Source organism: Aotus nancymaae, unplaced genomic scaffold (genome assembly GCF_030222135.1).
Source record: "Aotus nancymaae isolate 86718 unplaced genomic scaffold, 86718_ANA_hifiasm-v0.15.2.pri h1tg000036l, whole genome shotgun sequence".
NCBI lineage: Eukaryota > Metazoa > Chordata > Mammalia > Primates > Aotidae > Aotus > Aotus nancymaae.
This window is the reverse complement of record NW_026988450.1, coordinates 44,579,187-44,603,604: the sequence shown is the minus strand read 5'-3', so window position 1 is coordinate 44,603,604 and position 24,418 is coordinate 44,579,187. Positions and strand designations below refer to the sequence as shown.

Sequence of the window (24,418 nt, the reverse complement as noted above, 5' to 3'; positions counted from 1 at the left end):
CAGTAGGTCAGGACTATTTCTGTGCTTGATATCTCACAATGAAGACCTCGACTGACCCATAAATTAGCTTTATTACTATTATTGTTTATTATTATATCGTTATTTTCTCTTACCAGAGGATAATCAAGGAAGGCGTACAAATGCTTTATATCTTTTTCTTGTATTTCCCTACAGTTCTTAGCACAGTGTAGTTTTTTTCTGTTGTTGTTTGTTTGTTTTTTGAGGAGTCTTTCTCTGTCACCAGGTGTGAGTACAGATATGCGGTCTCAGCTCACTACAATCTCTGCCTCTTAGATTCAAGCAATTCTCCTGTCTCAGGCTCCTGAGTAGCTGGAACAACAGGCTTGTGCCACTACATCCAGCTAACTTTTGTATTTTTAGTAGAGACAGGGTTTCACCATATTGGCCAGGATGGTCTCAATCTCTTGACTTTGTGATCCACCCACCTCAGCCTCCCAAAGTGCTGGAATTACAGGCATGAGCCACTGCTCCTGGCCAGCACAGTGTAGTTCTAAAGTAAGGATCCTAACTTCAAAAGCCTACCAAAGCCAGACATTTTATGGAGACAAATGAAGCAGGCCTGGTGGAGAATGGTAGGGATGAGAACTGGAGTGGGCTCGCCCCATGTAGATGGGGTAACTGCTCTCTAGCTGCAAGCAGATGATTGCCAGGTGGGAATGCAGACTCCATGTGACCAAATCAAGTAATGCCAGAAATCTGGATTTTTTTATATGAAATCTCCCGATTTTTCAATGTTGGGAACTAATTAAGTATGTTTTAAACACTCCACAAGCCAACCGTAGTGTAGCCAAACAAAACATGCCTGTGGGATGATTTGGCCACTACTTCATAGTCTTCACTCTAGACCAGTGATGGACAACATTCTAGATCTTTAAAACTCAGTTTTGCTAAAAGTTTTGTAGCAGTTATTCTTGGAAGTCTTCTCAGAACAGCTGATGACTAACCATTTATGTCACTCCCCAGTATCCTGGACCCAGAAAGCATGGAAGAGAATAGACCATAAATGTCTGAGTCACAAGCCCATGGGACTCCATGAAATGCAAGGTGACAGACATCTCTTTGCCAGTGTGTGAGTGGGTCTGCCAGTGAGGACAAGGCTGAAGATAAACAGATGGATCTTACTGCCTGCCCAGAGGAAGTACAAAGTGGCCTCAGGGAGTGAGGACTAAATTCCAAGGCAGAGTTCACTTTCAGCAAGTATTATACCCTACAGCTGGAAAACCCAGATGTACTATTTGTTTATTTACTTATTTTTGGTAGTAAGCCACTTGATTAGAAATCCCAAGAGGTAAAGGTAAGAATAATGAAAAAACTCACTAGTGATTCGAAATTGTGGAAGACTAAACAGTAACAACAATAATAATTTTTAAAAGTCCGCTAAAATAACAAACTTGCTTTTTCTTTTTGTTTGAGACAGGGTCTTGTTCTGTGTCCCAGGCTGGAGTGGGGTGGCATCATCATGGCCCACTGCAGCCTCGACCTCCTGGGCTCAAGGAATCCTCCCACATCAGCCTTCCAAGTAGCCAGGAGTTTCACAATGTTACCTGTAAGGTTTAAATGAGAGGCAATGGAGGCCAGTTATTGAAATGAAGAAATTTAATCGGCTCATGGGCGAGGTTCTGCGGTCCAACAGGAGGAGCCGAAGAAGTAGCGCGGACGCCTCTCAGATGTGGGGTTTTATAGGGAGTGGAGGCGTTTTGATTGGTTGTGGGGAAACCGGACGTGGACGGGGGCAGCTGCTATTGGCAGGTAGGCCGGATTTCCGGTGAGTGGACTGCCCAGGGGGAGTGGGGCCTGGACGGGACAAAATGCTATTGGGCAGGTCCTCGTGGGGCTTCTTTTAAATTTTGGCAGGGTTCTTTAACGGTGAGCTAGGTGCTGAGTGCAGAGCTTGGTGACGGGCATGGAGTGGTGATGTAGTTTCTAGGCGCGGAGGGGTGTGGGTGTGTCCGAGCTCCCTGCGAGACAACTGGCCTTACATTACCTAGGCTAGTCTTGAACTTCTGAGCACAAGCAATGCGCCTGCCTCAGCCTCCCAAAGTACTGAGATTACAGATGTGAGCAACTGCGCCCAACCCTCAAATAACAAGTTTTAATCAATTTTATTACTGCATGCATATAGCGTATATGCCCAATTATATCTTTGATTTATTGTGAGCACTATAAAGACACTTGCACATGAATGTTCACTGCAGCACAGTTTACAATAGCAAAGACCTAGAACCAACCCAAATGCCCATCCATGATAGACTGGACAGGGAAAATGTGGCACATATACACCATGGAATACTATGCATCCTCCATGAGCCCTATTCCAATCACAGTCCCTTCCCTTCCCCTAAAAAAAGAGCTCTACACTTGATCTTAGCCAAAAGGCCGATGATAGACTGGACAGGGAAAATGTGGCACATATACACCATGGAATATTATGCAGCCATCAAAAATGAGTTCGTGTCCTTTGTAGGGACATGGATGAAGCTGGAAGCCATCATTCTCAGCAAACTGACACAAGAACAGAAAATCAAACACCACATGTTCTCACTCATAGGCGGGTGTTGAACAATGAGAACACATGGACACAGGGAGGGGAGCACTACACACTAGGGTCTGTTGGGGGGAAATAGGGGAGGGACGGTGAGGGGTGGGAAGTTGGGGAGAGAGAGCATGGGGAGAAATGCCAGATATAGGTGAAGGGGAGGAAGGCAGCAAATCACACTGCCATGTGTGTACCTATGCAACAATTTTCCATGTTCTTCACGTACCCCAAAACCTAAAATACAATAAAAATAAATAAATAAATAAAAAATAAACAGCATCTGCCTACTGATTTAAGTGCTTCAAAATATCTAATAAACTGATGATGGCTGTGAGGACTGGCTTGCAGAACAGTCACAGTTGGAATCATTTGCTGCATTGCATCACACGTGGACCTGTTTTCAGAGGTCACAGTCCCAACTTTTGCAGGATGAGGCAATGGAAACCTGCATGCAACCTGTGCTACTGACTGCAGTCACCTGTCAAAGCCACCTTGTCCTCTCTCATACCAAGGTGACCCACTGGCAAGTGAACTTATCTTTTTTCCATGTTTAGACCAAACTTCTCAAATTCCTTATTGGCATGAGTTAGGACTTCCCAGCTCATGTATGCTGGGTAATTTAACATGTGTATGTAAAGAATTGTGTAAGAATCTATGACTATGCTCTTGAAAAGCATCTTTTGCTCCCTATATACAGCGCAGTCCAGAAGACTGTCCTACAACCTAAACTTCTAGGCTCTCTCTATCTATTCATTAATTCAACAAATATTTGATGAAAACATACTATGCCCAAATGCCTAAATTTACATCTTACTTGTTGAGCTTTTAATTGTCAATTCTGGTCTTTTTCCAGAAATAGTACAAAAAGGACAGAGGAGTTTATTTCAAATGTTGTTGGCAGAAACTGATATAGCAATTCACCTCTCTCTAGAAGAATCCCCTGCCATTTCATCAGTTTACTAACTTCTGTGCACTGGAATTGAGAGAGCTGCCAAGTGCAGCATTCTTTTTGGAAAAAAAAATAGTAAATCCTAGTTTAAAATCCTCTACATAATCATATTCTGCTTCACTTGGCAAAACTCTTAACTCCTTTGATTGAGACATCATCTGTGCTTTTTTTTCAACTCTCAAATAGGAAATCTTGTACATTTCTAAATCCTTCCTGAAATATTATATTTACTACATATGTTCTACCATGGGTAGTATTTTTATAATCCTTTATCAAAATGCTTTGCAACCTGCCTGCATTTAGCTATCTGCAAACTATCTTTTAGTCCACATCTGCTCACTGCTAAATAGCTTGCCTTTGCTGTAACTCTGTGTTAAACATGACAAGTTATTATTGCATTTGCTATTTGCTGCCATTTGCAATTGTCATCTTTTAAGACATGCTGTCTCCCTAGACCACTTTTGATCATTTGCATGACATGAAAAGAAATGACTGCAAATAAAAATTGCTCAAATGCTATGCCTGGTTGTGGTTTTAAGTGAAACATCTGGGCTCATTCAAATCACCCTTCCTTCTGATGTGACCTTCTTTGCCATGACTCACAAAGGCAGGTGGCTTTTCCCAGGAGTTACTGGGAAAACAGGGAATTCTTCCTTCAGAGAGTATGTTTCTGGGCACTTCAAAGCTTTCAGGAAGAAACAGGGGCACTTCTTGTTTCTTGTTGTTATTCTCTTCGACCTCTTCTGGGCTACTGATAGCTTTGACAACCAAAGTCTCCCGAACTTCTTTTGACAAGTGAGTCCAGAGGATGGTCACCCAGGGGCCGAGGTAGTGTAGACAGAAATGTGGAAGCCTGGGAAAGACCTGGCCGCCATCTTTGAAACTGTGTAAGGGAAACAGGCTTGGTCTGGCTGGCTGCAGAGTGTGGAATAGAGGGTATCAGAACGGAGGAGGAGAATTCACTGCAGCAAAGTTGTTTATGAACTGTCCCTAATTCAGGTCTCAGCTTAAAGGCCACTTGCTTGGAGAGACTTTCTCTGCCACCCAAACTAAAGTAGATCTCCTTCCCTTGATTTGCTTAATCATGTTACTCTGCTTATTTCCTCAAAACAGTTCTGAGACAATGAGGTTTCTTGTTTATATATTTTTGTTGTTCTCCCCCATGGAAAGTAACTCCATGGTGACAGGGACTCTGTCTGCTTCGTTCACCTGCTCATCTCCAGGTCAGGGCTGGCTATACAATTTGTGGGGCTCAATGCAAAATAAAAATGTAGGGTGCCTTGTTCAAAAAAAAGAAAGGGGAAAAGTGCTGCTAAAGGCACTAGGTGTGATATTTTCCTTTCTTGAATGGTCTCTTTCTCTCAACTTGCCGTTGTGTTTCTTTATTTGCTATTTAATGATATTCTTAGTTTAAAAATGTAAATTTAAAATTATTCGTATGATTTACTGTTAATCTTTATAATGTATAATGTCAGTTTTAAATGCAAATATAGCAGCATTTAACTCTTACACAAAAATCATTAAAATTTATCTGCAACTTCACCAACATCTGTTGCTTTTTGACTTTTTAATAATAGCCATTCTGGTTGGTGTGTGATGGTATCTTATTGTGGTTTTGATTTACATTTCTGTAATGATTAGTGATGGTGAGCATTTTTTCATGTATTTTTTGGCCACATATATGTCTTATTTTGAGAAGTTTCTGTTTATGTCCTTTGCCCATTTTAAAAATTGGCTTCTGGAGAAGAGGGAACACTTACACACCACTGGTGGGAATCTAAATTACTTCAGCCACTGTGGAAGGCACCGTGGAGATTCCTTAAAGAACTTAAAAAACTACCATTTGACCCAGCAATCCAACTACTGGGTATTTACCCAAAGGAAAATAAATTGTTCTACCAAAATCACACATGAACTCATATGCTCATTGCAACAATACTCAACAATAGCAAAGACATGGAATCAACCTAGATGCCCATCAATGGTGGACTGGATAAAGAAAATATGGTTCACATACACCATGGAAAGCCACACAGCCATAAAAGGGCATGAAAATGTCCTTTGCAGAAACATAGATGATGCATCTGGAAGCCATTATCCTAAGAGAACTAATGTAGAAACAGAAAACCAAGCACTACATGTTCTCTCTTATAAGTGGGAGCTAAACGTATCTATCAGGTACCATGTTGTCTGCCTGGGTGATGGGATCATTCATACACCAAACCTCAGAGACATTCAATTTATCCATGTAACAAACCTGCACATGTACTCCCTGAATCTAAAAAATTTTGAGAGAAAAAAAAAAAAAACCAAAAAATTACAAAAATTACACAATCCATATTTATAGCTCATAAATGCATATATATTTCACTCTTACCAGAACAGTGGAAATGCTACATGAAACTCAATGGTTTTTAATCATATCTTGATACCTTCCACCAACAGTCTTTACCTTCACCTTACTGATGATAGGTAAGGAAGGATTGAAAGGAAGAGAAACTATTGTCCTAACATTTTCTCTCCTTCTAGCATTTCAGCGTTAAAGTGGTTGGCTAATACAGAGAAATAATATGAATAAGAAAAAATGCAATAGGGTCCCCTTGGTTCTTGTTCTGGTTCAAGCAAAAAAGCATGGCCTCTAGGATGTCAGCACCTGCCTCCTCCCCACCTTTCTTAGGAGTAGCCCTAACACAATTGCCTTGTACTTGCTTTTAGTCTCACTGAATGCTTGAATATTGTAGGCCACCAAATTCTGTGCTCATGAGATATCATCACAAATGCTATATGTGAATGGGAAGGCACTGCGACATTTCCTCTGCTCATGTGCATGCTCCCTCATCCCATTAGACTTTCTTACAAAACACAAGTTCTGTAAAATTATTCATAATTGCAACATAGTGATAGCAGGACAATAAACCAAATGTGGGACCATTTGACTGTGGAAGTCAGTTCCCATGAAGCCAGCCATAATTCATCTTCCACCACAATGTAGTTAATAAAGAGCACACCCAGCACAGAGGATGGGCACATCCATTCTTGTTGGATAGATGAGTGACTGAACAATTCAGAACTGTCAACTAATGAACTGAGATGCAGTGATAAGTGACCTCATGACCCATAAAAGAAGAAAAAGAGAGGCTGGCTCCAGCCTCAGTTTCCAATACTGTTCCTGTTCCTCAGCCTACTTGTATCTCTTAGCCTTGAGTTCAATGAAATATTATTATTCCCTATAACAAATCTCTGATTTATCTGTGTAGGTTTTTATAGCTTTTTGACAAAGAAATTCATTTTGTGCTGTGGCCCACCCATGACCCTCTCCAGACATACCCAGCCATACGATACGATCTTACGACTCTGTCATGATTTTCACACTGCCATGCCTTTGACCAATAGAGTCATTGTTCTTTCAATGACTATGCCTTCTCCTCTTCCCTTCTTGTTTCGTCTCGTCTCGTCTCTCCTCTCCTCTCCTCTCCTCTCCTCTCCTCTCCTCTCCTCTCCCCTCCCCTCCCCTCCCCTCCCTTTCCCTTCTCTTCTCTTCTTTCCTTTTCTTTCTTTTTTTGAGATGGAGTTTCGCTTTTGTCACCCAGGCTGGAGTGCAATGGTGCGATTTCAGCTCACTGCAACCTCCACCTCCCAGTAGCTGGGATTACAGGCACCTGTGACCAGGCTCTCTTTTTTAATAGGCTAACTCCTCTTCTTTCTTCAAGATCAGCTCTCCTGTGATAATTTCTTCAGTTTTCACTTGAGACAGTCACTCAGATGTCATTGTATTGAAGTAGATGCTGACATTTCTGTTGCTAAGATCTCCTTGGGGGTGGGGTAAAGCAGTGTTCTTTTTTGTATTTCTATTGCCCAGAAGCTTATCTAGTGCTTGATACTTAGATTATCACTGTTGCATGAGAGTTCATTGTTGATTTACCAAATTACCATATATGGCTAGGCCTGGGGGACATTATTAGGACTCTTTTCAGAATACCTCAGTTTTAAGTTGGTTACCACTTCCCAGTTCTTATTTCTCATGTTCAAAGATGATTTTTCACTGAAAACTCTTCTAGTTGATTATAAGGATTATTTAAGTCAGTGGTAGTAGAAAGAAGTGTGGATAATAAAAAGAGGCATATTGAAACGGGCTTGGATACAAGCCATCTAAAGGACTATCTGTGCTCAGCTGTGCCTAGAGTACTTTTGGAACAATCTATTTATGAAATGATAGACCACAGGTCACTGACAATGACACCCACATTCATTCTTGAAAAATATGACTCAGTTGTACGTTGCACACATACACGGGAGCAGAAATAGATCACAGATCACTGACTGCGACACCCACATTCATTCTTGAAAAGTATGACTCAGCTGTAAGTCATGCACATACACAGGAGCAGGAATCTGAGGGGAAGAAATATCTATCCAATGCAGATGCCATTCACAGAGATCCCCAGACAGTCTCCTAAGCAGCCTGAATTGTTCTTCTCGTCTGGTCTGCATCCCACTGGGAAACAGTCCAAGGTGTTAAATATTTTCACTGAACATGGTGGTCTACCTCCTTTGGCATGATGTTTTAGAGGGGTCTCTTCCAGTGGGACATTGTTTATCATTTATTTCTCATCCCAGCTGAAAATTACAGAATGAATCCTGCTTTCATTCAGGTTACAGATTTGTTAAAATTATATATGAAATATAACAGATAATGTCATGATTTTGCCAAAAAAAAACAAAAACAAAAAAAAGTCTTACAAGATAGAAATGCTTAATGAATACATAACACATTTATCAGAACTTGTTTTCTCATTGTTATCAAGAGTTGGCCATGAGGAATAGGATATTAGGTCATGTGCAGACTAGGAAGCAAAAAAGGCACAAGATAAAAATTCTACAGAAGATAGAGCAAGACCTGACATGTCTATCTTTTTTGCTTGCTTCACCAATGCACACAGGAAGTGATCCCCTGCTGAATGGAAAGACAGGCAGGTGAGACTGGCTTTCATTCAAATGATGGGTAGAAAAGCCCCTGCCACGTTTGAAGGTTTAAAAGTTCTAATGTTCAGAAGAAGAAGGAAGAGAGAATGATATTCTCCTCCCCTCATATGCAATGCAGTGGGGAAATCAGTCCTACTCTTTTATTTATGTGGTCAAAATGTAAGTATAAAAATTATTATCTGGATTGTGAGTCAATCTAATTGCTGAATCATCTTTCATTAGCTTTGGACATTTAGCTATCTGTGATACAACTGTGTCTCTCTGACCAAATAAGTGTGTGTCAAATAATGGTTAAAATTTCCACTGATCCCCAAAAGTCTGAGCACCAGCTGGATGTAGATGTTTGCCAGCACCAGCAGTCATGTGGAACTCACTAATTGGGTATATGCGTCCTGGGTGTACAGACATGCAATGCCAAAGGGGTGGCCGTACATCACGATGCCCTTGGAACATGCAATAATTTAATTGCTTTACCAAAAAAATGGAAAAGAAAAGACTTGGCTGAAAGCAAGATTGCTTTTCGGAAGGGAAACTCTTTTCCCAGGGTGCACTGTGCAGACAAAACTTACTGCATCCCTTCTGAAAATGTGTCTGGAGAAGTCTTCCAAGATGATTAATAGAGCAAGTATTTCTCACAAGGGTCTGACCTTTGAAAGCACAGACAGACAAAAAGCGTAAGTGATCAGAGAGGAATGGAGAGCATCAGGCTCACGAGACACCCGTGCCCACAGACTCACCTCTCATCAGGGCCTGGAACACACTGTGCTGTCCCTTGGGGAAAGCCCTTTAGGACCATGATACCTTTGGAATCTTTTTGTGTCATTGTAAATGTCTTCTTTACCCTGAAGATTTTCTTTCAAATAAGGGAAATTCCAGTTGGTATATTGTAGGTGGAGAGACTGCAAAAACAAAAAAAAATTAGAAGATTCCTGCACCAAGTGTTCAGCTCAGAGTCATGGGCCACACATTTAGAAACAAATTCTTTATTTTTTAAATTTTAAGTTCCAGAGTACATGTGCAGGATGTGCAGGCTTGCTACAGAGGTAAATATGTCCAGTTTCCTGGACCTATCAAACCCATCACCTAGGTATTAAGCCAGGCATGAATTGGTTATTTTTCCTGATGCCCTCTCCCCCCACCACCACCCCTGACCCACAGGCCTGTGTGTGCTGTTCCCTTCCATGTGCCCATGTGGTCTCTTTGCAGAAACAAATTCTTAAACACAATGTGTGTGTTTCACTGAAGGGGCAGGGAAAGGAAGGTAGATATTTTGGGAAAAGAAAACCAATATATTTAAGGACCTAATGTTAAATTTTTATAGCAACTCTATAAAACAAATGTTTATATTCACATTTGACAGACAGATGAACTAGAAAACTTGGTAAGGTCATACAAGTAGAAAGTAGTGGCAATATGGGGATTCAGGTCCAGTTAGGCCTAATTCTAAACCTCATTCTTGTTTCACTATCCCAAGCTATCTACAGCTTACAGGGGGAGGGTTAAGTGGATAGCTCTTGGCAAAAAGTCATCTGCCTAAAAATAAAGCACATTTCTGAGTTCTCCAGCATGGCATGCTGAGGGCCCTTGCTGAGTTGGTAAGTTTAAGCAATGATGAATTTTATTGTACCAGATATGGAAATGCTTTTTAAATATCCTACTTCTGTTTTTACCCTTGGTTTTGCAGTAATTTTCATTCATTTATACTTGACTGACTTGTTGACTTAAAAATCTTATTGAATCACTACTCTATGCCAGGTGCTGTGCTAGGCAGTTGGTGTGCAGTGTTGTCTTAGCCTGAGTTTCCCCTAAAACTGAGCCTGAAGCTAAGGTTTGCATGCAGATGGTTTATTTGGGAAGTAAACTTGGAGGGAAGAAGTGAGGGGCCAGGGAGAGTGAAACAGGAAGGTAGAAACCAATACAAGGATACATTATAGAGGTGGCCACCAGTGTGGGTGGCTGGTGCTCAGTCCTGTTGGTACCTTTCAAAAGGTACATAAAAGGGATCGGAGGAAGAAGCATTTATTCACTGGCTCCTGGCCTGCTTTTATTAGAAGTTACCCCACATAGCATTAACATTTGGACACTTCTGGGTTGCACATGTATGAATGTCAAGCAGGAGCCTGCAGATGCCCCACCCAGGGGAGTTAGAGAAGTCTCTGGGCAGAAAGCAAAAGTATGTGGTGCAAGCTTCAGGTGTTCTCTTTCAATGCAGAGCAGTTTGAAGCTTCTCGGAAGTCCCTGCCAGGGCCACAAGCTAAGGCTGAGAAGTTATGAGGTAGTGCACAAGATGTCTGATGTAGTGAGCTAAATGGATACAGTCCTTATTCTCAAGGAAAAGCCTAAGTTTAGTAAGAGAGATGCTTATTAAATATGTTAACCAACTACATAATTACAGACCTCAAAAGGCATCATGAAGGAAAATGACAGGTGCCAGGAGAGACATTCTCAGGCAATTCTACCTTAAATTGGGATGATGAGGGTGCCTTCTCTGGGGGAGTGACATTTAGGATGAGACTTGCAGAATGAGCAAGAGATGGTTGGGAGAAGGTGGTAGGGAAGGACATCACAGAGAGAACAGCCTGTGCAAAAACTGGAGGCAGAGTAGGTCTTGGTGAGTTATAGAAACAGAAAGACACCAACATGACTCAGCAGAGAGAGGAAGCTAGGGAGGGAGGAGTGAGACATCCCTAGAGAAGTAGGTGGTTGGGTTCTGGATTTTAAAGCCAGTAGAGGTATTTCAATATTTTTGAAAATCCTCTATGGTTTTTACAAACAATAACAAAAAAAATTGTGTTGTGCAGTAGGGAGAGCAGAGAAGCTTTTCCGAAATAGTTGTGGTTGTCTAGGGAAGGAATGTTGGTGGCCTGGACTAGTGACTGGTGTGAAGATAAAGAAAATTGGGCAGATTAAAGAGCTATTTTTCCCTCAAGAAAATGTGGTGGCAGATCAGATATAAGGACAAGGACAATGGGAGGATCACGTCTTGAGTGTTTACTCACCCACTCAACAAATATGTATGAAGTGCTTACTATAAGGAGGATGGTCTGCTACACGGAAGAATCCCAAGATTGATAAGACTCCAGTTTGGCCTTTGAGTGACTCACAGTCTAGTAAGGAAGATGGAGATGTAGACAGATAATTCCAGGAGAGTTGCTATGATGGCTGCACATTCCAGATCCATTAAAAGCTAGCACAATCAAGGTTATTTCCACCAACACAGATAATCAAAAATGGATTCTACTTGGTGGCTCTAGAAGACCACTTACCAGTTGCTCAGAATAGTTCAGGAAATTGATTCAGAATGGCATCAATTGCCCATGGGTTACTTGATCTTCACTGGTTAACAATTAGCCTCTCTCCGCCATCCGGACTATGAAGTTTAGTCCAGAGCATTCACTCCTGGGAATGGGAGTGCTAAATGGATCATAGTTATCCAAGTATAATAAAGCAGTGTTAGTCCCCATGAAGAGGTGTCCCTGGCATAATATCTTTGTAGTTTCTCTTCTGTCTTCTTTAAAGCCCCAGAAGCCATGATATGCCACTAACAATGCCATCCTCCCAGCTGGTATTCTTACAGTTATTGGCCAATATTTCCAGATTGCATTATGAAGAAAAGGGCTTCCCCTCAAACCCTATTGGGTTTTAGTCTTTATGTCATAACTATTTCCTGGAAGATACCTCAACCTGCTGCAGAATTTGCATTTTAACTTGATAAGATATCATCTAGCACCTTCAAAACCACTGCATGCACGCCTTTTGTCAGCCACTTTGGGCTAAAATACAGAAATAATTTTCCCCAGATGAATAATGAACAGATTTTTCACTACCATTAAGAATGAGGAAAGGCTGGGCATGGTGGCTCACACCTGTAATCCCAGCACATTGGGAGGCTGAGGCGGGCAGGTCACCTGAGGTCAGGAATTTAAGACCAGCCTGTCCAACATGGCGAAATTCCATGTCTACTAAAACTACAAAAATTAGCTGGGTATGGTGGCACGTGCCTGTAAGCCCAGCTACTCGGGAGGCTAAGGTAGGAGAATCCCTTGAACCTGGGAGGCAGAGGTTTCAATGAGGCAAGATCACTCCACTGCACTGCAACCTAAAAAAAAAAGAAGAAGAAGAAGAGGAAGAATGGGCACTGCATGGTGATCCAATAGCTGAGAGCCCAAGACTGTGCATTGTCTCTCATTCTGGCTGGTAAGCTGGGGAGAAAAACTGTGTATTAATTGCTCTTTCTGAGAATAGCACTTTAGTGAATCAGGAATGATAGTGGCAACACTAAGTAAACTGTGCCTATAATTCTAAGTGTTGACTCTCCTTCAAAGTTTTTGTGTTATTAACTTCCATTCAATATCCTAAAATTAAGGTATACTCACTTAATACCTATCAGATTGAATGATAATCTTAATGACAGTCTGACAGTTTGAAAATGCAAGAAAAATGATTTTCTCGTGATTTCTAGAATTAATTTTTCTTCTGTGTTCCAACAAAAAAATTTGGTGATTTTTAGTCCATTGTTCACAAATGTATTTAGTGTATTTGTCTAAAGATATCACATGAGAGGCAAGACTTGACTTACACTGTTCAACTGGTGCTGATGCTTAGTAAGGACAAATTTTAAGAAAAAGAAAGAAAAGCAGTAGAGAGAGGATGAAGATGTAGGCTTTCCCCCTGTTGACCTTGCCTGGGGCCAATCCCATGCAGTTGACTCCTGTATATAACCCTGCTGTGGTCCAAACATGACCAATCAGAGCACCCCATCATCCAGGGGAAGAATTTGGTTGAGAAATGAGCATGTGACCCTTGTGAGGACAATTAGTTATTATCTCCATAGGTCTTGCAGGGACAATTAAGAAAAGTGCTTTCTCTGTTCCTGTGTTAGTTTGTTAAGGATATGGCCTTCAGCTTCGTCCATGTTCCTGCAAAGGACGTGATCTCATTCTTTTTTATGACTTCATAGTATTCCATGGTGTATATTACCACATTTTCTTTATCCAGTCTATCCTTGATGGGCATTTAGGTTGATTCCATGTCTTTATTATTGTGAGTAGTGCTGCAGTGAACATACATATGCATGTGTCTGTCTTGATAATAAAATGATTTATATTTCTTTGGGTATACACAAGGTAATGGGATTGCTGGGTTGAATGGTATTTCTGTATTCAGATCCTTGAGGAACTGCATGCTCACGCTTATAAGTGCAAGCTAAATGATGAGAACACATGGACAAATAGAGGGGAACAACACACACTGGGGTCTTTTGGAGGGTGAAGGGTCAGAGGAGGGAGAGGACCATGAAAAATAACTGATGTGTGCTATGTACTAGGCTTAATACCTGGGTGATTAAATAATCTGTACATCAAATCTCCATGACACAAGTTTGCCTATGTAACAAACGTGCACTTGTACCCCTGAACTTAAAAGTTAAATAAAAAATAGATAGAGTGGAAAAAAAAAAAAGCACTTTCTCTTTCTTTTTGATCTCAATCTGTGAGGAAAGTAGGCTTAGATATGTCAGTACTCTTGCTGAGAGAGAGGAGAGAAGAGATTTTGAGACCTGAAGCCAACAGCTGAAACTCTGGAAACAGTAGATATCTACTGAGGAGTCCTGACAACAATATGGTGTTCTTTGTCGGTTGCATTTCAGCAAGAATGCACTTTTAGTTCAAATGGTTAATGAAGACAGTACCTTCTACATGGAGCAAGAGTCACACCACTTGTGTTGGTGTCTCTTGCAACTGAGGAGCTCTAGCAACTATATGGTGTTCTTTGTTCACTGCATTTCAGCAAGAATGCAGGCTACTCTTGATGCCATGGGAAAGAAACCTTTGCAGCCACAAAAAAAATCATGTTTTTGGCATATGCTTAACAACATATGAAAATGCTCATGATGAAACAGTTAACTGTTTATAGTGCAAGATCTAGTTTTTATATAATTCAACAAAAAGTAGACTGGAAAGAAATATACCAGAATTTTGGAAGTTGTTATCTATGTAGGTAGGATTAAAAATTTTACTTTTAATTTTCTTCTTTATACTTTTCTTTGTTTCCCATATTTTCTATATGACACATAAACTGTATGTATAATCTTGAATAAACAGTACATTATTGAAGTCTGAAAATTCATGATTATGAGTTAATTCAAGATAGCTTCCTTTGGCCCACAATGCACCACCAAACATATCAAAGGTTATGTTTCAAAACACCTGAACAACTGAGTATTTAAATTCCGAATGCAATCCCTTTGGTGTTTATGTATTTCATTACAATGGATCCTTACCTACTGGATCTAGACCTGTTGCACATTTAGTTCAAACTGGTAATGAAAACGGTATCTTCCACATGGAGCAAGAGTCCAGTTATTACTGCAGATATTAAGATAAGGGGCAAGTTCATGAACCCTGTATTGATAGGGCAGTTGTGTCATCTGGAGGACATTTCTTCTCAATTTCATCTGACAAAAAGGCTGGATGTCAAATTCTTAAATAAACAATACCAAGTTCCTGTGGGGGAAGAACAAGTCAAATAGGAGATACTTGTTCTTGGCATAAAAGTCTATATTTAAGAATTAACTTATCACATTTCACAGCTCACTGTAAACTAAGAGGGGTAGGGAAGAAAGGGTCAAAGGCTGCTCTAATTACTCTCATTTTAGCAAGCAGAATGAAATGAGGTTTCCTGGGGTAATTAATCAAGTCGTGATGAAAAGCGAACACACACTGGATACTTTTTGGGTCAGGGATTTGCTGGAAATTGCCACTGCCTCATGAAGGACACTGTCATTGGTCTGGCAGAAGGTTCTCACTTAGGAAAGAATGTATAGTAATGCAAGGTCCAGTATTCAAAATAAAGGCTTAAGGAAAACAGCAGCAATTATCTGGCATTGCTCTTGCTGAGTTTTGGCTTCAGTTCTTGCTGGTAACAGGAGGCTTGCGAGTTTCTACGGGGTGTTGGGTGGAAACGGTCTATGCCTGGTGATTTTCACAAACAGATGAATATACTCCTATTTCCAAGCATGCAATTCAGCCACTTGGACTCCAGCAATAACTGCCACCCGTTTCAAAGGAACTGGTGTAATGCAGTCCTTACTATCTGAGCTCATATCTATTACGAAAATCAAGCTGCATGTTTTTCCAGGTGCTACCATCTTGGAAATAAGGCACAAGGGGACCAAAAAATGTGTGTCAGAACCTAATGTGAAAGCCTCCAATTAGGGTTTTTTTTTTTAAATCCAGTTATTGCAAGCTGTTTTGGCTAAAACCCGAATGTACTTAAATGTCTTCCAACTGTGGATATTTGCTGCTGTTATGACTGATATGTTATTTAAAAAATATTCAAAAATGCCATCAAATTAAATGTATACTTTACATTGTAATATACTTTGGTCTTTTTTATTCATTTGAGTGTCAAATTAGGCAATGCCTGTTGATTGTCAGTAAAATGAGTACAGTAGAATGACTAAATAGCAAATAGTCCAACTGTCAGGATTTCTGAAACCATACCAGGAAAAACAGCAACATGGAAATTAAATGCCATTCAGGGTCTTTGATTCTCTATCTGTCTCATTATGATGTTTCATGTTTCAGGCCAATCCTATTCTGTCCCTTTCCTAAGCCCCCCAAATAACATGGAAAGCAAAAAACAAATGTCCTGGTGAACACTGTTATTCTAAATTTTGTTTTTTAAACGTTTTGCTCAGTTAGTCATATGTCTGAAAATGCATAGACTATCCTCTTAAGCAAGAGTGTGACTCAACTCTCACTACATACTTGCGAAAGAACTTTGGCATGCCCCATCTCTGAGGAGGCTGGTGGGGTTGAGGCCGAACCGAATAGTGGCAGAATGCCTTCGTGAACATGGAGGTCACTCCTGAGATCAAGGCTGGGTGGATCTGAAGGGTGGGGCAGCCCACTGGGCACCACGTAAAGTCGGAGGGGCTGGAATGTTAGGGAAAAATTGAACAGACACTGAAGGAGTCAATCTGTGGTTGCTGCCAAGTGTCTCCTCCTCTTCTACCATAAAGTTGGAATCTGCCTTTATCTCTTTCACCCCACCATCCCAGTCTTTACCAGAGTCTCTATTTGTTTCTGTTTGCAATCACATTTCATTCCATCTCCCAGACTTCAAGCCAGTGTCTTTATCACAAATTTGGCCACTTCTATCACACTACAAACCTTCCAGCTTGTACAGTACCCCTTATAATCCTACAGTAATTTCCAATCGCCTTCTCAAATGTTTCATGAAGCTTCTCTGTAAGGTTTTCTCTTGTATTTTCAAACTTGGATACCTTACCTAGTCTTTCCACAATACTCATCAAAATTATCAATCCCAAATAAACAGACCATCTGTAGGTTTGCTGTGATTAAATAATAGGATTAGATCCCTTAAAAAAGACTAAAAATTATTATAAGATGCAAAAGCAGTGGAATTGATAGCACTGGAAAAAAAACCCAATGTAATAGCTGTCACTATAGAATGATTGAAAGTGAACTAATAGATTCCTCTCAGTGGCTGTTCAAAATGGTACTTTTAAGAGTATATTTAAAATTTTACTTTTTATGTTTAATGGTTTATAGGAAATACATGATCACTGTAGAGAAGTTAGAAGACATAAATAAAAAAGAATAAGAAATTCTCTATGACTCCATCATGAGACTATTGATGTTTCTGATGTATATCCTTCAAGACTTAATAGTCTCGCTCTTCCCAAATACCTGTTTGTTCCACATGATCTACATGGAGCCTGGAGGAGTCTTAAGGGAAAGGAATTCAAATTTGAGGTTCAGGCATATATAGTTATGTCTGGAAAACTTGATGTGTGTGTTTGGAGTGATGTACACTCCATAGAAGCCAATACCAAAGAGGATCTATGAAGTTCCTAAGAAAGAATTCATCCTAAAAGTCCAAGATAATTGGGGCAAACTCAGAAACATGGACTGAAAGATAAAGTCATGATTCTGGATTCAGGGTGTAGCTATAACGTCAGCCCCTATCCATCCCACTCCCAATGCCCCAGCTTTCTAGGTTAGTGCACTCTGGAGATGAAGATGCAGTGGGCAAAAGTGAGAGCTTAAAATCTAGGATTCCAAACAACCTTGCAGTAGTTCTCCTTTACCTCAGCATAAAAAGCAAGTTAAGAAGCTGCTAAAACTCAGGCATCAATGATAGTTATCCTTAATGGGAACTCCATAGACTGTTCACTTGCTCTACCTAACATACACATACAAATGCTATGTCACACTCTATAACCTGCTTTTAAAATCAAATATATAATGATCTTCTGTTGACACCAGTAAATATATTTCTGTAACAGCATTTAAAGTGGTTTTAGCATATAAATTTTCTCACAATGTATTTATAAACAGTGGGTCAGTGAACATCCTTATAGCTAAATCTTTGGATAAATGCTAAATCATTTAATTTGGATGAATTCTTAGAAGTGGGATTGTGGGTCACATGGTATGCATATGTTTAAGACCTCTGACATGTACCAAACACATATATGTTATGTATCCTCTGGGGAGACTGAACCAACTTACTCCTATCAGACCTGAATGAAAGTGACAGATAGAACGTTATCCTTTTAATTCCTTTAACCCCTAGCCAACAGATAGAACATCCTTTCCATTTCTAAAGCCACCACCCACTGTAGATAATATGGAGGTATTAAACCAAATGGATTTGTCCACAGTTTGCAGAACCCAGTCCCATCTTAGACCAATATGGCAGGCACGGCCCCATGCTCAAATCATATATCTTGGCTTCTCTCAGTTCTCTTCACTCTGCAAGTGCATATCTAATCTGGCTACTCCCCAGTATATTTTGTTGAGTACTGCATTTTTCTCCTACTTAGCATCATGTTGTTGGAATAATTTTCTTCCCTGATGTATTATTTTATATTTTCCAAGATCTTCTTTTACTTGGTATTCCTATACTGCTTTACCAACCTCCCTGAGCATAGTGACTTACAGTGTGAATTCACTCACATCTTAGCCACCTTAAATTAATGTGCCAGACAAAAACCCATGAGGCATTACTATTATCAACTGTGCCTCGATATACTGCATCTGTTCCCTCCTTGCTCTCTGTTTCTTTTTGTGAGCTCATTTCTAGTGTCATCAATAGTCCTGTGGTCCCTTTTTTATTCAACATTAGATATGCATTTTTAAACTACCAACTGTTTAAAAGGGAAGTACAGAAGCATAAAATTGGCTGAAGAATGTACTGTAAATGCAAACTTTTTTTGCATTTACAAAGGTTGTAAAAAAATGTTGGTTATATGAAAATAAAAAAATTAGCACTCATACACTGGTGGGTATAAATTGATATAGTGTTTCTGGAAGGTAATTTGGAAATATATATCAAAAGCCTTAAAAAGCATTTTATGCATGCAATTCTATCTCTATGAATTAATATGGAGAAAATAACTGAACAAGTATACAAAGATTAATTTAAAAGTGTGTTTCATGCAGCATTCTTTATAAGTAGAAATGCAAATAAACAGAAAGTTACATAATAGAGAATTGTTTAAATAAAAAAGAGTTCTATGTGCATATGGAAATATATGCAGCTATTAAAAATGATGACTTGAGTTTGTGTTTACAGTAATGGAAGAAGCTCGATGATATAATGTTAAATAAAAACAGCGGGTTGCAGAGTAATTGGTATGGTATGATCCCATCTCAGTAATAAAGGCATTTGCATTTATGTAACCAGAGTAGAAAAGCTGGATCCCATTTCTATTGGCATGCATGCTAAGCATGGGAGAAAGGACACCAGAGAGAAGTGTTAGAGACACTTGTGCCCAGGGGAAGAAAAGAAGAAAGCAGGAGGGAAGGCCATGGCCAGTCTAAGTAGAGGCTTGATCCCTAAACAGATGGGGGCATTCTCTCCAGTTTCAACCCAAAGTAGCACAAGGCTCTGGAACCCTGAGCATGCTGAGAGTGGAGGTGCTGTGTTCAACTTAGGAGAGACCACTCTGGGAGCACCAAGAGAGTGCATCTTTGATAGGAACCTGGTTTCCAAGAGTAGTGGCAGCAGGCAGCACATTGCAGAAACATAAAAGTCCTCTTAAGAAATTGGCATATAGGCACTTCTTCCTAAAGCAAGTCACATGACCATTGCAACATCAGGAGAGGAAATACACTCCACCTCTTTAGCAGCAGTGGGACATGCAGTTATATGGCAAAAGGCATGGATTTAGGAAAGGGTAAAGAATTGAGACCATTATTATAATCTATCCCACTTGCATTTTCTCGTATTTTGGACAATAATCCCATAACACTTACGTATTCATGTCCATTAAAATAGGTGATAAGTTAGATCATTACACTAATGGCTCCCAAAGAACCATGTCACCCAGTGTTGGGGCCTCTATTGGTTTCCTAGGGCTGCTGTAACTAAATACCACAAACTAGGTGGCTTCAAACAAAAATGTATTCTCTCACAGTTCTGGAGCCCAGAAGTCTGAAATCAAGGTGTTGGTAGGGCCATGCTCCCTTTGAAGCCTCTAGGGGAGGATTCTTCCTTGCCTCTTGCAGCTTTTGGTAATTCCACGAGTTTCTCAGCTTGTGGCAGTATAACTCCTATCTCTGCCACCTTCACTTGGCTATCTTCCTTCTGTGTCTGTGAGTCTTTCCCTGTTCTCATAAGGACACCTGTCATTTTGATTTAGGGACCCACTTTACTCCAGTACAATGTCATCTTAACTTTATTATATCTGCAAATACCCCATTTCTACCCTATAGGGTCACATTCTGAGGTACTGGGGGTTAGAACTTCAACTTCTGGTTTTGAAGGACGCAATTTGGCTCATCATATTGGCCTGTGTCATTCCCTCCCTCATTGATTCTGGGTCATATGACTTGCTTTTGTCAACAAGACAGCAATAAATTTGACATAGAAAGGCTGGGCTGGGTTGGGCATGGTGGTTCATGCCTGTAACCCCGGCACTTTGGGAGGCCAAGGTGGGCAGATGGCTTGAGTTCAGGAGTTTGAGACCAGCATAGGCAGCATAGCAAAACCCTGTCTCTAGCAAAAATACAAAAAAAAAAACAAAAAAGAGCTGAGCATGGTGGCTCACAATTGTGGTCTCAGCTACTCAGGAGGCTAAGGTGGGAAGATCGCTTGAGCCTGGGAGGTGGAGGTTGCAGTGAGCCAAAATTGCATCACTGCACTCCAGCCTGGGTAACAGAGTGGGACCCCCTTAAAAAAAGAAAGAAAAGAAAGGAAGAAAGAAAGGAAAGAAGGAAGGAAGGAAGGAAGGAAGGAAGGAAGGGAGGGAGGGAGGGAGGGAGGAAGGGAGGGAGGGAGGCAGGCAGGGAGGGGAAGGAAGGAAGGAAGGAACAAAGAAGGGGAGGGAGGAAGGGAGGGAGAGGGGGAAGGAAGGAAGGAACAAAGAAGGGGAGGGAGGAAGGGAGGGAGGGAGGGAAAAGAAAAAAGGAAGGAAGGGTTGATGGGCACTTGAGCACTGAGGCTTGCCCTCTTGGAGTGCTGCCCCCACTACATGAGGTAGCCTGGTGTAGCCTCTTTGAGGATGAAAGGACTACAGGCCAGCAAGGCCCTGCTATCTCACATGTCCTAGATAAGCTCATTGCCCAGTCCAACTTCAGCTTGAGGGTGGGCTGGGCATTGAGGTGAAACCCTAGAACTGGCCAAGCAAGTCACAAAATTGTAAGAATTCATAAATTATCATTTCATAGAAGTCACTGAGTCTTGGGGTGGCAGTAATAGAAAACTGAAACAAATACTTGTTGGTTTTCCTAAACTCTAAGCCCCCGAGAAGATTTGATGTTCCCCAGCCCACCAATTCTAAAACCATTGGTTTTATTGGAATTGAAAAGAACTTTAGAGATAATCCAGTCCAACTTCCTCATCTCACAGATAAGAAAATTGAGACTCAGGAGCTGCAAGCATGCCCCTCTCGAGACAGGAATCAGTCGGCTGACTTTTGAGTCTGTGCTTCTTCAACATTACCAAGAGGTCACATGCTCTAACATGAAACTACTACTCTGAGGGTGAGATTGGCTCACGGTCACATGGCTATTTAGTGTCAATATCAGGTCTAGAAATCAGATTTTCTAAGTCCTCATCTAGAATTCTCTTCCTTTTGGGGAAGAGTGAGGAGTATACAGAGTGTCTTTTGCTCATACATTTAGCTGAGTATTGTCCTGTGAAGTGTTATCTTTGTCCCAGAGTGGGGTTCAAGGGGAAAGGGATACCATTGCTTATCTTTCCCACCTCAGAAACGTCTTTTTCTTCCTTTTTAATTCTCCCTTCCTAAATCCCCCAGCCCTGGAAATATGAGTAAGAATTCCTACCCCTCCCCATCAGCCACCACTTCATGCAGGATGGATTAATGAGGTTATGTCTCCAAAGAACTTTGAGTTCCTTGGAAGAAAGGCATCAACATGCAAAGTGGCGGTTGTTATTGCGATTACTTCACTGAGTAGGGTTTCACAGCTGTCCTGATGGAAAAGGGGCCAACAAAACAGAATGCCAGTTTCCCCCAGCAGAGGAGCAGCTGGAATGGATTATAAATGAGACCTGTGTGCCCGGTTCTCTTTTTCATCAAAGTCCATCAGCCTCTCTCAATGCCCAGCTCTCCCCTTGACAGCCCAGCAGGGTCTCTGAGCCAGACAGGTGTGGGCAAAGGCATCATCTAAGCCCCACGTGCATAAGCCTGCTTGGCAGGGGCAGCAAAACCCTATATTCTGAACTGGGGCCAACCCATTACCAGTGTTCAGTAATGCAATGGATTTCTCCAGTGGTGATTCGGGGTAAGTAAAATATTCTCATTGCTCAAACTTCCCTCCACTTTATAGGGCAGGAGGGACAGGGGAGGGAGAGAAAAGGCTGTGCAGACTCAGACAAATGTCCCATTGCCAGGACCAGAGCACCTCTACCCACCCTTCCTGCCTTCTCTTTTCCTCTCTTCCTCCCTTTCTCTCTTTCTCCCTCCCTCCCTCCCTTCCTTCTTTCCTTCCTTCCTTCTTTCCTTCCTTCCTTCCTTCTTTCCTTCCAAGAAACATATATGTCTTTAATATTATGTCAGGCATCATGTTAGGTCCTGAAGAAATAGCAAAAAACAAGATGCAGCCCTACCTTGTCCTTTGGAGGCAGGAATAGTGGTAGTGAGTGAGACAGAAAGAGACAAATGAATAGAAAATCACATCCATAACACATTCCAAAAGCCACATTGCTATGGCAAAACTACATATACAGTGCCCCAGGGACACACAGAAGAGCCACTCACCCTGGGTTTGAAGAGGTCTTGGAAGAACCATCAGGAATAGTCAGGTCAAGTGGATGGCAAAGGGAAGGGGCATTCCAAGCAGCCACAGTTCCACTGGTTCTGGAATAATATAAAAGTTGTCAGTGTTTTGTATATACAGAAAAAAGATTATGAACATTATAATAGTATTACTTAGGCTGTAATCATAATATTATTCCTTCATTTATTGAATATTTTCTATCTGCCAAGCACTATTAAAAACTTTAAATACAATGCTTTATTTAATCCTCATGTCAATTTTATAAAGCAGATTCCATTACTATGCTTACTTTGCTGAAGATGAAACTGAGGCCCAGAGAGATTAAGTGAATTGCTCATCACACTCACTCTCACACAGTCTCACTGCAGAGGCCATGTCTGGAACCAGACACAACAGCCCCTTCATATAGAGACCTACCACTTTCACATGTCAGTTAGTTCTGTCCTGATTGGACTTAAAAAAAAACAGTTCTGTAATGTTAAGGTGCAATACACATAGTGGATTCTCAATACCTATTTGCTAAATAAAATAAAATAGTTCCTTAAGTACAGGACATAGAGGTTTTCTGGTGCTTTGAGAAGAATGAGTATGAAAAATTCTGATCTAATAACTCATGCATGAAATAACTTTTTAGGTTTTTTTCAGAATAAAATATTCCTGTAACTAGTTGTTCCCAGCTTTATTGAGGTATCATTGACAAATAAAATTGTATATATTTAAAGGGTTCAACGTGATGGTTTGATATAGATAGACATTACAAAATGATTACTACAATCAAGCTAATTGACATATCCATCACCTCACATAGTTACCTTACACGTGTGGTGAATGAAATCACTTTTTTTATTTTTGTTTTTTGAGAGGAAGTTTCATTCTTACTGCCCAGGCTGGAGTGCAATGGTGTGATCTCGGCTCACTGCAACCTCCGCCTCCTGGGTTTAAGTGATTCTCCTGCCACACCTGGCTAATGTTTTTGTATTATTAGTAGAGAAAAGGTTTCTCCATGTTGGTCAAGATGGTCTGGAACTCCTGACCTCAGGTGATCCGCCCACCTTGGTCTCCCAAAGTGCTGTGATTACAGGCGTGAGTCACCATGCCTGGCCTGAAATAGTAATTTTAATCAACACAAAATTATATGCAAAAACGTGTTCTTAGGGACAACTTGGCCCCTTTTAGTTAAAACTTGTCTTTAAGTTGTCAGTCCTTTCCTAACCCTTTTGTCTTGTCTCTCTAACCAGACCTTAAGTCCCTAGAAATCAGAGATTTGTCTGTCATCTTTTCCCATCCTTGTCAGTACCCAATTCCACCCCTCCGTTATGCTCCAAGGGTGATCTTGCTGGGTCTTCATTAAACAATTTATCACAGCATTCCTCAACTTTCAATGAATTCTTTAAAGCATTTATTGGGGCACATAATACATTTCCAGTAAGTGCTTTTGATCTGAAAACAGAAGACACTTGCTCAGGGCTGGTAGATAAACCAAACCCAGCCAAAAGCTTTCAACCAGCTCATGGACTTTCTTCAACATCCTGTGCTTTTCAATCCCTTCAGCTCTCAATATCTTTTTCTTCACTCCCCCTCTCTGTGCAGCATTCCTCAGCTATACATAAGAACCAAGTTTTTACTTTCTTGATATCATGCTCAGTTATATATTTT

At 40.8% G+C, this 24,418-nt stretch overlaps 1 protein-coding gene across 5 annotated transcripts in view; it reads right to left on the bottom strand.

Annotated features, from left to right (window-relative positions):
- The window catches only part of PLEKHF2 (pleckstrin homology and FYVE domain containing 2), a 720,359-nt gene that overhangs the window by 46,470 nt on the left and 649,471 nt on the right, over positions 1-24,418 (bottom strand). For all 5 annotated transcript variants that reach the window (XM_064384418.1, XM_064384421.1, XM_064384419.1 and 2 more), the window contains 2 exons: positions 22,744-22,842; positions 9,227-9,388 (listed from right to left, as the gene is read on the bottom strand). In XM_064384418.1, the coding sequence (XP_064240488.1) occupies positions 9,227-9,312 (86 nt within the window). In that variant the 5' untranslated portion in view covers positions 9,313-9,388; positions 22,744-22,842. The remainder of the gene's footprint in view (positions 1-9,226; positions 9,389-22,743; positions 22,843-24,418) is intronic.